Source organism: Rhinatrema bivittatum, chromosome 6 (assembly GCF_901001135.1).
Source record: "Rhinatrema bivittatum chromosome 6, aRhiBiv1.1, whole genome shotgun sequence".
NCBI classification, from domain to species: Eukaryota; Metazoa; Chordata; class Amphibia; order Gymnophiona; family Rhinatrematidae; genus Rhinatrema; species Rhinatrema bivittatum.
In genome coordinates this window covers 331,775,011-331,792,224 of record NC_042620.1, presented here as the reverse complement: position 1 = coordinate 331,792,224, position 17,214 = coordinate 331,775,011, and the positions used below count along the sequence as shown (strand labels likewise).

Sequence of the window (17,214 nt, the reverse complement as noted above, 5' to 3'; positions counted from 1 at the left end):
AGTGTTTTGCACCTTGAGATCATCAGATGCTCTCACCTGGGGGCCGATGCAATATAAAGCGCGGAAAGCGGGCGCTGAAAAGTCAGCTCCCGCTTTCCTAATGCGTGCGGGGTGCCATGCAATGCCCATATTAGGGGGTCGCGCTAGCAAGGAGGCGCTAGGGTCGCCGCCGAGTTATGAAGACCGACGCCGGTAAACTCAGCGTCGGTTTTCATAACTCGGCCGTCTGCCAGTAATGAAAATGGCCACCGATTAAACTGGCAGACGGCCGGTTATGAAAACAGACGCTGAGTTTACCGGCGTCGGTCCTCAGAACTCGGCGGTGTGCCGACTTTTTGGTTTTTTTTTAAATTTTTTACTTAAGAAAAGAAGTACAGAAAAGCAGTTTTTTTTCTGCTTTTCTGTACTTCTTAAGAACATAAGACGTTGCCATGCTGGATCAGAGCAAGGGTCCATCAAGCCCAGCATCCTGTTTCCAACAGAGGCCAAACCAGGCCACAAGAACCTGGCAATTACCCAAACACCAAGAAGATCCCATGCTACTCAATCAATTAATAGCAGTGGCTATTCCCTAAGTAAAATTGATTAATAGCAGGTAATGGATTTCTCCTCCAAGAACTTATCCAAACCTTTTTTGAACCCAGCTACACTAACTGCACTAACCACATCCTCTGGCAACAAATTCCAGAGCTTAATTGTGCGTTGAGTGAAAAAGAATTCTCTCCGATTAGTCTTAAATGTGCTACTTGCTAACTTCATGGAGTGCCCCCTAGTCCTTCTATTATTCAAAAGTGTAAATAACCGATTCACATCTACTCGTTCAAGACCTCTCATGATCTTAAAGACCTCTATCATATCCCCCCTCAGTCGTCTCTTCTCCAAGCTGAACAGCCCTAACCTCTTCAGCCTTTCCTCATTGGGGAGCTGTTCCATCCCCTTTATCATTTTGGTTGCCCTTCTCTGTACCCTCTCCATCTTTTACCTGCACTCAGCTATTAACGCCTGCTCCAGGCGCACATTTATTTTTTTGCATGCAGAGTGAATGAGTAATAGCCTCATTCATATGCATTTGCATGTGATGGGCGCTATTGCATTCACTCCACATCCAACGCAGGTTAAATAGGCGCTAGTCCCCCTATTGCATTAGGGGGTGGATTAGCTCCTCTTTAACCCGCGTCAGAGTGCGGGTTATACAGTGCGCTCGGCCCTCTGGTCAGCCCACATCCGCTTTTCACTCCCCCACCCCCATCGATAGTCTGCATTCAGCCCCACCTTCAGCTCTCCTGAATCACTCTTTCAGGCTGTCTGCTGCTCTAGAGGAGGTAGGCCATGTTGTAGATCTTTGTATTACAAGGAAGAGACAAATGTTTCCTTCCAACCCGTCTGCAGGATCGCTCACAAATATGTCAAGGAATTCTGATTCTGAGGGGAAGAATTTGCTCAACCCTCTGAGCGAGGGACGTTAGTGCACGTCCGTTGGTGCTTGAATGGTCGTAGATGAAGGGAAACTGCGTTAAATGTGTGTGGGCAGCAGGCGCACAGAAGGTGAGCCTGGAGGAGTAAGGGCAGGTGGGAGATAGGCTGTGCTTGTGGGGGATTAGGATGTTAAGCGACCTTCGACCCGCTCCCACCACCCAGCAATGTGCATTTAAAGGAACCCAACGAGATGTTGCTCCATTAGATATAGCTACAGATATATGGCTCTTGGTAACTAATTGGTAAAAAGAGAGCCCAGCCTGCAAGGAACTTGGGCACATATTAAAGCATCCCCTCTGATGACCAGGTTTCACCTGTAGGGCTCTTGGGTGACTTTCTGCTAATATCTCCTCTTTACAACGTACAAATCGCTTTTCTTCTTTTTCTTTGGAAATGCATTGAGCTCCTTTTTACTGCAGATGGCCCGATCCAGGTCTGTAGGATGCTGCAACTGGGGATGCTGGTGCTCTTATATTTTTTGCAAAGTGGCCATTTCTTGTCTGCTTCCTGCTGTCTCACTAATGGGTTCACCTTCTTGCGTCCTGTGCTCACCCCTGGCACTGGCGGGGCACTGTTTCTGGCGGCCGGCTCCCAGCGCACCAGAGCCATCCCCGTTTCGTTTTCTGAGGACGGGTCTGAAGAGAATCCAGTTGTAAAATGAGATGGACTGGCGAAATGATGAAGCAAGGGATCCATAACGTGGGCGTCCGCCGGTGGGCGGGTTTTACAGCACCGTAGTCACAGATCAGATCAGAAAAAGCTGCTGGAGAATGAAAAGTTCCCAGTTTATGATGGGAGCTGGGGAGGGCTTTGAGCTTTTGTCAGACAAATAAACAAAGGTAAGAGAAATAAGAAATGTAAAGGATAAAAAAAAAAAAAGGAACACAGGGAAGAATATCTGGTGAAACTGAGGGAGATGAAGAAACAAATCAGAAATGCAAAAACTCAGGCAGAAGAAAGGATTGCCAAAGAGGTAAAGTGAGGTGAGAGAGGTCCGAAGTGGGACAGTGAGACCGATAGGTGACAAAGATCAATGTGTGGAGAGAGACTAAGAAAAGGCAGAAATATTAAACAAATACTTCAGTTTGGTGTTCACTAAAGAAGACCCTGGAGAAGCACTGTCGTTTGTTGACAAGACTGTGGATGGGGGTGGAGTAGACGAAACTCCATTTACAGAAGAGAATGTACAGAAAGAGCTAGGAAACCTGAACGTGGACAAAGCCATGGGGCTGGATGAGGTACACCCCAGGATATTAAGAGATGTGCTGGTGGGTCCCACTGAAGGACCTATTCAATAGATCCCTGGTAACAGGACTGGTGCCGCAGGATTGGAGAAGAGAGGTGGTGATCCTGCTTCACAAGAATGGGAGCAGAAGAGAGGAGGCTGGAAACTACAGGCCGGTTAGCCTCACCTCGGTGGTGGGAAAATTAATGGAGACTCTGCTGAAGGAAAGGAGAGTGAACTATCTACAATCCGGTGGCTTGCTGGACCCGAGGCAGCATGAGTTCACCAGGGTAAGGTCCTGTCAGACAAATCTGATTGATTTTTTTGATTGGTTGACTAGAGAATTGGATCAGGGAAGAATGCTGGATGTGATTTACTTGGAGTTTAGTAAAGCTTTTGATATGGTCTCACATAGGAGACTCGTGAACAAAATGAAAAGTTTGGGAGTGGGTGTCAAGACAGTGGCATGGATTGCAAACAGGTTGACTGACAGGAGACAGCGTGTAATGGTAAATGGAACCTACTCTGAAGAAAGAATGGTGTGAAGTGGAGCGCCACAGGGATTGGTGTTGGGACCGGTTCTGTTCAATATCTTTGTGAGCGACTTGGCGAAAGGGATAGAAGGTAACGTTTTTGTCTATTTGCAGATGATACTAAGATCTGCAACAGAGTGGACACGTCTGAAGGAGTGGAGAGAATGAGACGGGATTTAAGGAAGCTTGAAGAGTGGTCGAAGATGTGGCAGCTGGGGATTCAATGCCAAGAAGTGCAGAGTCCTGCATCTGGAGTGCAGCAATCCAAAAGAGCTTTATGTGATGGGCGGTGAAAGACTAATGCTCACGGACTGAGAGAGGGACCTTGGTGTGATAGTGTCTGATGATCTGAAGGTGGCAAAGCAATGTGACAAGGCGATAGCTAAAGCCAAAAAGAATGCATAGAGTAAGATAAGAGGTAATGATGCTCTTGTGCAGGTCCTTGGTGAGGCCTCACCTGGAATACTGCTTTCAGTTTTGGTGCCCGTATCTCAAAATGGATAAAGACAGGACAGAGGCTGTCCAGAGAAGGGTGACCAAAATGGTGAGGGGTCAGCATTGGAAGACTTATGAGGAGAGGCTGAAGGATGTGAATATGTACGCCCTGGAAGAAAGAAGTGGGGGTACGATCCAATCGTATCCCCACGCACAATCGTCAAACCTTTTCCATTGGAAATAAATCAATAGAGCTAGAGGTCATGCCATGAAATTCCTGGGAGGAGGACTCAGAAAAAAGGTCAGGAAGTATTTATTCTCGGAGAGGGTGGCGAATGCCTGGAATATCTTTCTGGAGGAGGTGGTGAAGACGGAAACAGTGAAGGAATTCAGTGGGATAAACCCTGTGGATCCCTAAAGGCAAGGGGGGGGGGGGGGGGGGGAATAAAGTAAGAGGCATGAGGGTAACTTGCTGGGGTGGCGGATACTACCCTTAAGCAATAAGCCTTCATTCTGTTAATGCAGCTCCATCATTGCTCGCTGCTTCAACAGCAGAGGGAAAAGAGGAATTGGATTCAGACAACAACTAACGAGGGCCCCAACCTTTACTGTTTGGGAGCAAATAACCATGGGGGTAACTTGCTGATGTGGCTTCTACTACCCTTAGTCACTAAGGCTGATACTTTTGATGCAGCTCCATCATTCCTCTCTGCTTTCACGGCAACGGTTAAAGGAAATAGCATTTAAGCAGCATCGGAGGGCCCTGACTTTTATGTTCTGGGAAACTGATAAGCACGGGGGCTGACTGCGCAACGCAGCGGACACTGGCATGAGCTTGCTGGGCAGACTGGGTGAATCATTTGGTCCTTTTTCTGCTGTCATTTCTACGTTTCTGTGACCTAATATACCACGCCGGCTGGTTGTGGACAGGATTTGCAGTCCGGTCGTGGACCATGCTCTCGTGGCGTATTTGTAAATTAAGTCCTGCCATGCCCTTAACTCACCACTGGGTGTCACTGTTGCTCCACATAAGTAAAGCCGAGGGCAGATAATGAGAACTGGACTCGGAAGCGGAGACACAGCTTAACACGTTTCCTTGGAAAGAAACCTGACCCAGTTAGCGTGCATTGTGCAGGCACTGACTGTGTTTCAGCGCATGCCTTTAAAAAAAAAACATTCATTAGTTTAAATGACACAGTGGCTGGAACAGCCTAGGATGGAGCATCTCTTTTGTTCCTTGAGGTTCAGAGGGAAAGCTGCGAGGCTGTACAATTGATGAGGACGTGGGGGTCTCTTGTGCCCATTCTCAGAGGGGGAGAGCTCACGCAGGCAGTAGACTGGAAGGAAAGAATGGATTATTGGGCTAATTATCCATAATTAGGTGGGGATGCGCCATTGTTCACCGCTGCCAGCTGTCCCTGCTCGCAAGAGTGCCCCTTTCCTTCCATCCAGTACAGAATCTGTCTCTAATGAGCACCGATGCGCCAGGTGCCCTTCTAGAATTTAACAGCATGAGTTATGTAGCCAAGCAAGTCTGAGACACACCGTCCCAGGCAAGAGACAGACGTGGTGCATTCTGGATAATCATATTTAGGGACCTTCACTACCACCTTTAACAAAAGGCTTGGGGGTAGCCTGCACAGAGAGGCAGTTACTACTCTTAACAGCAGGCATGGGGGTAACCTGCACGGAGCGGCAGTTACTGCCCTTAACAGAAGGCATGGGGGTAACCTGCACGAAGCGGCAGTTACTACCCTTAACAGAATGCATGGGGTAACCTGCAAGGAGCGGCAGTTACTACCCTTAACAGAAGGCATAGGGTAACCTGCACGGAGCAGCAGTTACTACCCTTAACAGAAGGCATGGGGGTAACTTGCATGGAGCGGCAGTTACTGCCCTTAACAGAAGGCATGGGGGTAACCTGCGCTTAACAAAAGGTTTGACAATAGAAAATCAGTGACCATTCATTAAAAAAAAAAAAAAGAAATAGATACAGATCACTGGTATCAAAGAAAATGATTTGTCATCTGCATTAGTGACAAAAATAGTAGTGGAACCCAGGAAAAATCAGAGCCAGATAAAGAAAAGCAAATTTGAAATCATTAAATAATATAAACCAGAGGCGACGTCCAGGATTAGCAAAGCAATGTTGCTTAATCACCCAACACTCCCCACCATCCATGCTGGCGCCAGTGAATTTCTTTGCATCGAGGACTATTTTGAGCTGAAGAAAACATACTTCAAGCTTTGAAATCTGACAAAATGTTTATAAGTGTATTGAAGTGTAAAAGCTGCACCTCCTGGCACATACCTGCAAACAGCTTTCTTCTTTCCCATGCTACATCTTAGTGTAGCAAGATGAGAAAAAAATTCCAGATTCTTTGGCCCATGAGCAGTGATTGCGAATTGCGAAAATAAAGATGTTGAGCCCTGTTCAGATCTGGCTTGTAAACTAGGAGAGGTAGCCCTGTTTTGCTCTTCTCGTGTGCCAGTCTCTAGTAACTCTGTGTATAGACTGCTGAGCTTCACCGTGAGTTTGGCTGACTCTACATGTCATAGCCACTGCTATTAATTGCATCAGTAGCATGGGATCTTCTTGGTGTTTTGGGTAATTGCCAGGTTCTTGTGGCCTGGTTTTTGGCCTCTGTTGGAAACAGGATGCTGGGCTTGATGGACCCTTGGTCTCACCCAGCATGGCAATTTCTTATGTTCTTATGTCCCTCCCGGCAAGGAATAGATTTTGTTCACAGGACATAGAAGCATCACTTGTGGTGCTGAGTACTTTCATAAGATGCTTCTTGGAAGGGTCCTGGGCCTGCCCTGTTGGCTTCATCATTGGGGAAATTAGGCGCAGATGCAAATGTCTTACACGTGAAAGGATCTTATTTTGAGTTACAGCGGTGGCAAAGCTTTTGGTGCCCACGACACTTTTGTTTCAGTTCCTCTGGTCTCTCTTCGTGCCCCTTACATTGGGAGTCATGGCTCTGCGCTAGTAAGTTCATATCGTAAGACAAAGTGACAAATATAGCAGGCCCCAAATTGTAACCGTCGTTCCCACTAATATCCTGTGGGCCGAGTGTGCAAAAATTGTTCTCGCGTGCGAATTTGCGCGCCGCGACCTCTGAAGCACCTTTTCTCTTCTCCGGTGTCCTCCCGACCCGTAGACCCGGATGCAGCTCACAGAGAGCATTCTTGTAACGGACGCATCCAATCTTGCCAGTGCTGACCGGGTAGCATCTAAAGGTGACTGCATGAGGCTTGACCCGGGGAGCCGCCCGCCTTCTCCGCCGTGCTGGAAACCGGCACGCTTGGGTGCGCGTGTCCTGCCACCTTGCCGCAGGTGACGAGCCCTCCTCAGCCAGGTCCCGGCTGCCGGACATTGCTTCCCTGTCCCCCTTCCTAGGTCCAACCGTCTCCTGCTGCTGATCCGCTGGCCATTTGCCCCGGGCACTTGGAGGTCGGCATGCAATCGCCGTTCAGCTTGGCTAGCTAGCCGCTGAATATATTTGGCTATCCTAAAGTGAGCTGCATACGTTTATCCGGATAACTTTAGAACAGGTCTACAGGCCAACCAGAGTACGCTGGATAAGTTATCCTTGACTCCTCCCAGTAACAGCCCTGTAACGTCCCTAACTTATCTGTCTAACTTCTAGCAGGATGATAAAGTGCCCAGATATTCATGTAGCTTTATAACTCCAGAACTGTCTGGCTAAATGCTTCTGATTATGGATCTGCTGCTGCCTCCGGAGAGAGAGAGCAAAAACTGGTCCCTGGCCAAGGAGCCTGCTGGGGACAGATTGCTGTCAGCGCTGTTAACTGTGGAGGGGTTAAGTGAAACATCCAAAACCCCCCCCCCCCCCCCGAACATCCACTCCCACAAATATAACAGGAACAGGCAGGGGCGGGTTCCGGGTATTTTCCACCCAGGCCGGCCCAGGAGATGCCCCGTGGTCTGGCGAGCGAGCATCTGTTGCGGCCGCGATTGGCAGACCACGTGACCAGAGCGACCGGCCCACCGGGGGATGCCCGATCCCCTGATAGCCAATCTGTCCCTGGCAACAGGAATCTCTCCTCCCAAATCTTCTGTCTTGGGGCTGATAAATTGATCCAAAGTTTCTGGCATGGAAGGAGGAGGTGGGGGGGGGGGGGGGGAGTGTAAGAGGGAAATCCAATTCCCTCTCCTCTTCACCAATTTCAGCCCTTAACAGACACATGGAGGTAATCAGCATGGAGCGGCAGCTACTACCCTTAACACAAGGCATGGGGGTAACCTGCACAGAGCGGCAGCTACTACCCTTAACACAAGGCATGGGGGTAACTAGCATGGAGCGGCAGTTACTACCCTTAACACAAGGCATGGGGGTAACCTGCACAGAGCGGCAGCTACTACCCTTAACACAAGGCATGGGGGTAACTAGCATGGAGCGGCAGTTACTGCCCGTAACAGAGACATGGAGGTAACCAGCATGGAGCGGCAGTTACTGCCCTTAACACAAGGCATGGGGGAAACTAGCATGGAGCGGCAGTTACTGCCCGTAACAGACACATGGAGGTAATCAGCATGGAGCGGCAGTTACTACCCTTAACACAAGGCATGGGGGGTAACCTGCACAGAGCGGCAGCTACTACCCTTAACACAAGGCATGGGGGTAACTAGCATGGAGCGGCAGTTACTGCCCGTAACAGAGACATGGAGGTAACCAGCATGGAGCGGGAGTTACTGCCCGTAACAGAGACATGGAGGTAACCAGCATGGAGCGGCAGTTACTACCCTTAACACAAGGCATGGGGGTAACCAGCATGGAGCGGCAGTTACTACCCTTAACACAAGGCATGGGGGTAACTAGCATGGAGCGGCAGTTACTGCCCGTAACAGAGACATGGAGGTAACCAGCATGGAGCGGCAGTTACTCCCCTTAACACAAGGCATGGGGGTAACCAGCATGGAGCGGTAGTTACCTCCCTTAACAGAAGGCATGGGGGTAACCTGCACAGAGCGGCAGTTACTACCCTTAAGAGAAGGCATGGGGGTAACCTGCATGGAGCGGCAGTTACTGCCCTTAACAGAAGGCATGGGGGTAACCAGCAGGGAGCGGCAGTTACTTCCCTTAACACAAGGCATGGGGGTAACCAGCAGGGAGCGGCAGTTACTACCCTTAACAGAAGGCATGGGGGTAACCTGCACGGAGCGGCAGTTACTACCCTTAACAGAAGGCATGGGGGTAACCAGCAGGGAGCGGCAGTTACTCCCCTTAACAGAAGGCATGGGGGTAACCAGCAGGGAGCGGCAGTTACTACCCTTAACAGAAGGCATGGGGGTAACCAGCAGGGAGCGGCAGTTACTCCCCTTAACAGAAGGCATGGGGGTAACCAGCACGGAGCGGCAGTTACTACCCTTAACAGAAGGCATGGGGGTAACCAGCAGGGAGCGGCAGTTACTACCCTTAACAGAAGGCATGGGGGTAACCAGCAGGGAGCGGCAGTTACTCCCCTTAACAGAAGGCATGGGGGTAACCAGCAGGGAGCGGCAGTTACTACCCTTAACAGAAGGCATGGGGGTAACCTGCACGGAGCGGCAGTTACTACCCTTAACAGAAGGCATGGGGGTAACCTGCACGGAGCGGCAGTTACCCTTAACAGAAGGCATGGGGGTAACCTGCACGGAGCAGCAGTTACTACCCTTAACAGAAGGCATGGGGGTAACCTGCACGGAGCGGCAGTTACTACCATTAACAGAAGGCATGGGGGTAACCTGCACGGAGCGGCAGTTACTACCCTTAAGAGAAGGCATGGGGGTAACCTGCACGGAGCGGCAGTTACTACCCTTAAGAGAAGGCATGGGGGTAACCTGCACGGAGCGGCAGTTACTACCCTTAACAGAAGGCATGGGGGTAACCTGCTAGGAGTTATTAGCATAAGAAACTTGCTGGGCAGACTGGATGGAGCATTTAGTCTTTAATTACCGTGGTTACTATGTTACTGTCACCGTTGCAAAGCGGTGAACAAAAAATAGAGCTAGGAAAATGCGTTTTTCCGTAGGACTGTGTTCAGCGGCCGTGTCTCTTGCATCCATCTTGCATCCTTTTCGTACTGACGTCCTCTGAGTTGGATCGCCAGGTACAGAGTCCCCTGCTCCTTTTCACTTGCGGCCACTGCAGGCCAAACCGCCCTGGGTGAAAAGGTCCCACAGAGGTCGGCACCTGTCCTTTCCCTGGAACGTTGCACGCACATGGAACGGAGACCTAGGAGAGTCATTTCCCTGCCCTCGGGGTCTCCTGCACGTTCTCCAGCTAAGAGGACGCGAGCTGTCGTCTTCCGTCCCACCCCTGTACACGTTCAGGCACCCAGTGACCCGGGTAAAATGGCTTCCGAACATTGTGGGGGTCCCTCCTCCTCCATCCCTGTCTTGTGTAGTTAATCTTGCACTTTTTGTAAGTGCTAAAATGTCATGTTTTTCTGGGGGTTTTTAAAAAAAAATTTTTTTTTTTAATGTTTGCCCTGGCATTTTCCTCCTGCTCCTCTGGGCTTTCAAGGTCGATCAGAAGCGGCTCCGGCCGGCCCGGAGAGCTCAGGCTGGACCCGGGAAGCGAAGCCAGCTGGTCTGCCCGGCAGACCCTGCTGCGGAGACCCTCCCGGTTCGGCTGAGCCCCAGACTTGCACGTTGGAAGCAGACAGGGCTTGCAGAGGTGCGGCCAGGGCATCACCTGCTGTGAACAGCGGGGGAGGAGGGGAATATTCAAAGGCATTTTCTTGTGCGCATAAACAGGTGTTTACCGGCATAAAAAGTTTTCAAAATGACCCTCTCCAAAAATGTAAAAATCATTTCATAGCCGTAGGGATGTAAAACACCAAAATGTACTGGATCAACTATTAATTTTATTATGTACTAGAACACAAACCTCTTGATAAATACCAATGCCTGCCTGTGAAAACCACCTCTGTAACGTTTAGTGAGCTATAACTATGAATGTCACTTTGTAAACCACTGTGACGTACCCAGGAGACGACGGTATATAAAATGTCTAAATAAATGAATCTGGAAGGCAGAAATGACAATGTTAGAAGACGCAACATTTTCCCTGCCCGTGTGTATGTATGTGTGTGGCACAGTGCACAGGGTTGTGCCGAATATCCTGGCACAGGAGCCTTTGGCGAGTGGCAGTCATCAGGTGGGGGGCCTTCACAGCTAAGCGTCCCCGCCCGATAACTTCAGATGCCAACTGCACTTTTGCCAGAGAACAGGATCTCAGTCACGGCTGTGAAACTGTTGGCCAGAAGAATAATTTTCGTCAGAGTTACCCATGCGTGCGTTTACTGTTTGAAAAAGAGGGCTTACAGGGGAAACTCCTCCATGAATGCATGCATGCATGCACCAGCCATGTCACTGACATGTTTACGGGCTTCTGGGAAGCCATCTCATCCCCATACGAGTGTACTCATGCGTCTTTCTGCTGTAAGAACCACATTTGTAATGCGACCTGTGATTTATGCCCCTCTAGTCAGGGATTCTTGTGCTGCTTCAGTCCTGAGGTCGGCTACTGACTGATATGAGTTATCGTAGGTGATTTTATAATTAATTCTGCTTTATGTAATTGTTGTTTTATCTATAACTGTGGTTATGTTTACTATGTTATGTTATTGTTCGATTTTATGGTTTTAGAATTATTACTGATGGGTTTTATGGTTAATTTGTTTTATTTGCTATGATCTGTTTGTTTTATTAGTTATTTTAATGTTTAATGATTATGGGGGTTATTTTGGAAGCCGCTTAGGGTATTAGATAATGTGGCGTATAAATGAAATAAATTTGGACATTCAATTTTGCACTGAGCTCTATGTGTTGTTAGGTCTGACCTGCAATCTTTATTTCTGTATAAACCTAAAGATATTGATGTGGTTATGTTACCTTAATTCCATTTAACTGGCAGGTATGTTCACAGTTTAGGTAAATCTCTCTTTGCACAAAGGTCTGCTTTTCTCTTTGCTAATTTCACATTTCTCTTGTATTTTCATAAAGGCGATGGAAACGTGATGCTGTGTGAAGCCTGAATGCAGAATATGGAAGTTGGATATGGCACCCAACACGCCCAGCCACAATTAATTCAAAATGGATTTTACAACAAGAATTTCAAGGTGAATGCTGAAGTCAGCAAATCTAACCCCATGAAAATCTACGATTTTGACAGTTGTGACTCCAGCAACATGACCATCCAGCCTGGAGTCCCAGAGACGTTTCTCAAGCATGAAAAGAAGCCGAAAAGCAGCCGAATCTGGAGCTTTGTGAGCAGGAGGAAGGTCAATTCGGCCCACATCAAGAGGCCACAGTCCATGATTTTAACGGGAGAGATTATAAACCCAAAGCCCAAGCTGTCTTTTATGGATAGGGTGAGGTCCTTCAAGAAGATGAGAGCATCTACCTTCTCCAATAGTAACTCAGCAGGGGGAAACTCTAAAAACAAAGGATCAATAATTCCCATAGAGGGCAAGGATGAGAACACACAAAGTGCTATCCTCCGAACTGAGAAACTGGTAGGCAACCAGAGGCCTTATCGACATTCTTTTGCAGGGTACATTGATGATTCAGACTCTTCCCTGGAAGACGTTGAACTGAACATCTGTGTTTCGGAATATGATGCCAATGAGAATCGCTGGCTCAGGGATGTCCATGTTGGAATAGATGACAAAATGGACAATTTTGGTACTAATACAGTGCTGGTGGGAAGGGGGCAGGCCTGTAACTTAGGATATACTAAAAGTTCCACAATTGCAGAGGGGGAGATTCAAAGGAGGCATCTGAAAATCCCACCGGACCATACAAAAAGGAGGAGCTCAGATGTCTGGACTAATATGAAAGGAATTTCATTGGCTAGCAAAGACCATTCAAAGGTGGTAAAGCAAAGTGTTGGAACCAATTATTGTAATGTGGAAAGTACAACGGACAATTCTTCTGCCTTTTCCAACTTGGATGAAAGAGGTGAGGAGAACTTAAGCCAGGCTAAGAAATCGAACCAGACCATGAAACCTAGAAATTTTGGTGGGGTTCTTAGATTTTTCAGCAGTGTTGCTGAGGCAGCGAGAAAGTGGAAAAGTTCCTCAAAGCCATCTCAACAAGAAGAGCATGTGCCTTCCGTAATCGCTGGGGGCCAGGCCCAGGAGGCCTTGTCTTGCAAAGAGCCTTTGGTTATTGAAAATCAGAGCATCAGGACTGCTTCTTCCATCTCCACGTCTAGCCAGTCTCCAGATTCTGAGGTCTGGGTCAGTCCTGATCCTATATGTCCTGCAGTTTTCCAAGACTTGCCCCAGCAGAGCCCCCATGCGGAACCATTGCATTGCAGACTAACCGCCGGGGCCGGTTGCTCCAGCAATAGCCCTTTCTTGGAGACGTGCTGCTATACTGACTTGCCTCCAGGTCTTCAGGATAACCAGAATAGCTCATCATCGGCCTCTCTGCTTCTGCAAATAGCTACGGACCAAGCTTCAGAACTGGGGAACAGCGATACCACAGAGGACAGTTCAATGCCGCAACAGAATTCCCTCGCGTCAGAAGACCAAGATGCGACCACGAGTTGTGACTCGTGCCATGGATCAGAACTCAACTTATCGAGCATGCTGCCTCCTGGTGTCGAGGTCAAGGTATGTCGTATCTTTATTTTAGTACCTGTGGGGATTAGGTATCACAGAGGCACACTCTGAGGATATGTTTTTCAGGGTATTTTTTTTGTTCGTTTTCAGGCAGTACTTTTCCTAATGCCTTTAGTATTTTTGGCTGTCTATTAAATTCTGTCTTTTACAATAATCCCTTTTTGACAGAAAAAAATGTAATGGCACCAGCACTGTAGTTGGCCCAATTATGGTAAATTCCTCCACAAGCCTTTACTGCATAGGTCTTATCATTAAAAATGATTAATTTTTTTTTTAAATTTTATTATGCAGCTACGGCTAGGAAAATGGAAGAGGGCTAAATTTAAGGTCTGGCAGAGTTGGTGGCAAAAGCTGGGATTAGAACCTACAGTACAGGGGGGAGGTAGTGACATTCCCAAGGTCACACACAAACTGTAAGAGCTGGGATTAGAACTACAGTACAGGGGAGGTAGTGACATACCCAAGGTCACGGACAAACTGTAAGAGCTGGGATTAGAACTACAGTACAGGGGAGGTAGTGACATACCCAAGGTCACACACAATCTGTAAGAGCTGGGATTAGAACTACAGTACAGGGGAGGTAGTGACATACCCAAGGTCACACACAAACTGTAAGAGCTGGGATTAGAACTACAGTACAGGGGAGGTAGTGACATACCCAAGGTCACGGACAAACTGTAAGAGCTGGGATTAGAACTACAGTACAGGGGAGGTAGTGACATACCCAAGGTCATACACAAACTGTAAGAGCTGGGATTAGAACTACAGTACAGGGGAGGTAGTGACATACCCAAGGTCACGGACAAACTGTAAGAGCTGGGATTAGAACTACAGTACAGGGGAGGTAGTGACATACCCAAGGTCACACACAATCTGTAAGAGCTGGGATTAGAACTACAGTACAGGGGAGGTAGTGACATACCCAAGGTCATACACAAACTGTAAGAGCTGGGATTAGAACTACAGTACAGGGGAGGTAGTGACATACCCAAGGTCACACACAATCTGTAAGAGCTGGGATTAGAACTACAGTACAGGGGAGGTAGTGACATTCCCAAGGTCACGGACAAACTGTAAGAGCTGGGATTAGAACAGCTGCAGAGGGAGATAAAGTGAGTGGCCTAAAGCCACACAGATTTAGTGGTAAAGTGGAGCTTGGAACATATAAGGAAGAATTAAAAAAAAAACTCAACAACTATTTTCTAACACTTGAGAATATAAGCAACCTTTTTTGTAAATACTGATACGTTCCTTGTACCTTTCTCAACTGCTGTCTTTCCTCCTTTACCTCTCTCCCCCCCTCCCCCCCCCTTTTTCGCTCCTGCTCCATTCCCCCACTCCCTGTTTTTTGTAATTTCCTCCTTCTCAAGTTTATTATAAACCGGCGTGATGTGCTTGCACGAACACCGGTATATTAAAAGCTGTTAAATAAATAAATAAATAAATAAATATAACACCATGAGATCACTATTCAAAGGTATTTAGCCAGATAGGTCACAAATGGTTAAAAAAATTGCCCTTTTTTTTTTTTTTTTTTTTTTAAATTGAATGTCTAACCCAGTTACATATTAGACAGATCTTTTGAAGATATCCGGTTACTTGGAAGATTATCTCGCCAGATCAGGCCGGATAACATTAAACCTAACTGGTTATATTAAAAAACTGGTGAATTAGGTTTAAAGTTTTCCGGCTAAAGACAGGGAATATTCAGTGGGACACTTATTCCACTAAATATCCAGGACAAGTTATCCGGCTAACTTTAGCTGAATAACTTGTCCATTGGCCGCCTTACTGAATATTTTTCAACCAATATCAATAAACATCACTCGTAAGAACATAAGAAATTGCCATACTGGGACAGATCAAGCCCACTGTCCCTGGGCTGGTAAGAAATTGACAGTGATCAATTCAGGTCCCAAAGAACAGAGTCAGTCCTCCTTACTCATAACCAGGGGCTTTTCCAAGTCTACCTGGCTAATAATGATTTATGGACTTTTCTTCCAGGATCTTATCTAAACCCTTTTTGAACCCAGCTACACTAACAGCTTTTATCACATCCTCTGGCAATGAATTCCACATTTTAAATATATATAGCTTTCTCCGATTTGTTTTAAGCGTGCTGCCTGTTAGCTTAATGGACAGTCCCCTATTCCTAGTGCTGACAAAATGCTTCTCAGTTTGACCCATTCTGTATCCACGTGATAAGGCTCAGTAAGAAGGCAATTTTCATAATCTGTATATTGAACAGTAAAGCTCATTAACAAAACATGTTCCCGAGCACCCAAAAGAACATCAGAGAATAAGCATACAAATTCATTCCCGTCCGCACCAAAATTGTGAACAAGTCGTAAATATGACAACCAACTATAGACTGATAAGTGTTCAAGAAAGATCATACTCCGAGCAAGAGAAGGCAAAGAGTCAATATATGGTAACTAAATGTCCAACTGTCTCTGTTTCATTTCGGGAGGGCTTCTTTTTCCAATCATCAATTCCATCAGCATTCCTCTTTGTATCCTCCATGCAACTTGGGAATATATGTCTACTCAACGTTCACTAATTTTATCTCTATACTAAGTTATTTACATTCATTTTTTCAAGTCCTTTCATGATTTTGTAGAACTCTATCATATCTCCCCTCAGTCATCTTTTGTCCAAACTGAACAGCCCCTAACTTCCTTAGCCTTTCCTCATAGGGCAACCGTTTCATGCCATTTATCATTTTGGTCACCCTTCTCTGCACTTTCTCCAGTGCAACTATATCTTTTTTTGAGATGTGGTGACCAGAATTGCACACATTATTCAAGTTGCGGTCTCACCATGGAGCGATACGGAGGTTTTATGTCATCCATCGTTTTATTAATCATTCCCTTCTTTATAATTGCTAACATTGTTTGCTTTTTTGATCACCACGCTTTCAGATAATAGAAAGACTAGGGGGCACTCCATAAAGTTAGCATTTGGCACATTTAAAACTAATCGGAGAAAGTTCTTTTTCACTCAACGCACAATTAAACTCTGGATTTTGTTGCCAGAGGATGTGGTTAGTGCAGTTAGTGTAGCTGTGTTTAAAAAAGGATTGGATAAGTTCTTGGAGGAGAAGTCCATTATCTGCTATTAATTAAATTGACTTTATTTATTTATTTATTTATTTATTTATTTATTTAAGATTTTTATATACCGGCATTCATGATATAATCATATCATGCCGGTTTACATATAACAGGGGTGTACAATAAACAACTAAGTAACCTGGAAGTAGAAGGAGGCAGTTACAAATAACAAGCATGATAGAACTGGGAGAAGAGAAATAAAGGAGAGGATAACATTTGCTATAGATATTTACATTAGCTATAACATTAGCTATAGATATTTACATGGAGAAAGGGGTTGATCTGGCTGGGTAACGTATGTTTGATGGTGTGAGAAATTAGCAACAGTAACATGGATAGACTTAGATTTTGGTTACTTGCCAGGTTCTTATGGCCTGGATTGGCCACTGTTGGAAACAGGATGCTGGGCTTGATGGACCCTTGGTCTGACCCAGTATGGCATGTTCTTATGTTCTTACACCACATCTGCCGGTTCACCTTTGTCCACATGTTTATTCATTCCTTCAAAAAAATATAGGAGATTTGTGAGGCAAGACTTCCTTTGGGTAAATCCCTGCTGACTGTGTCCTATTAAACCATTTCTATCTAAATGTTTTGTGATTTTATTCTTTATAACAGTTTCCACAATTTTTCCTGGCACTGAAGTCAGGCTCATTGGTCTATAGTTTCTTGGATTACCCCTTGAGCCCTTTTTAAATATCGGGGTTACATTGGCCATCTTCCAATCTTCAAGTACAGTGGATGATTTTAATGATAGATTACAAATTAATTGAAATAGGTCTGAGAATTC

General features: G+C 46.5%; 1 protein-coding gene across 2 annotated transcripts in view; it reads left to right on the top strand.

Annotated features, from left to right (window-relative positions):
- LOC115094541 overlaps nt 1-17,214 on the top strand; it is a 94,415-nt gene that overhangs the window by 60,947 nt on the left and 16,254 nt on the right. For both annotated transcript variants that reach the window (XM_029607694.1, XM_029607695.1), the window contains exon 2: nt 11,687-13,302. In XM_029607694.1, the coding sequence (XP_029463554.1) occupies nt 11,719-13,302 (1,584 nt within the window). In that variant the 5' untranslated portion in view covers nt 11,687-11,718. The remainder of the gene's footprint in view (nt 1-11,686; nt 13,303-17,214) is intronic.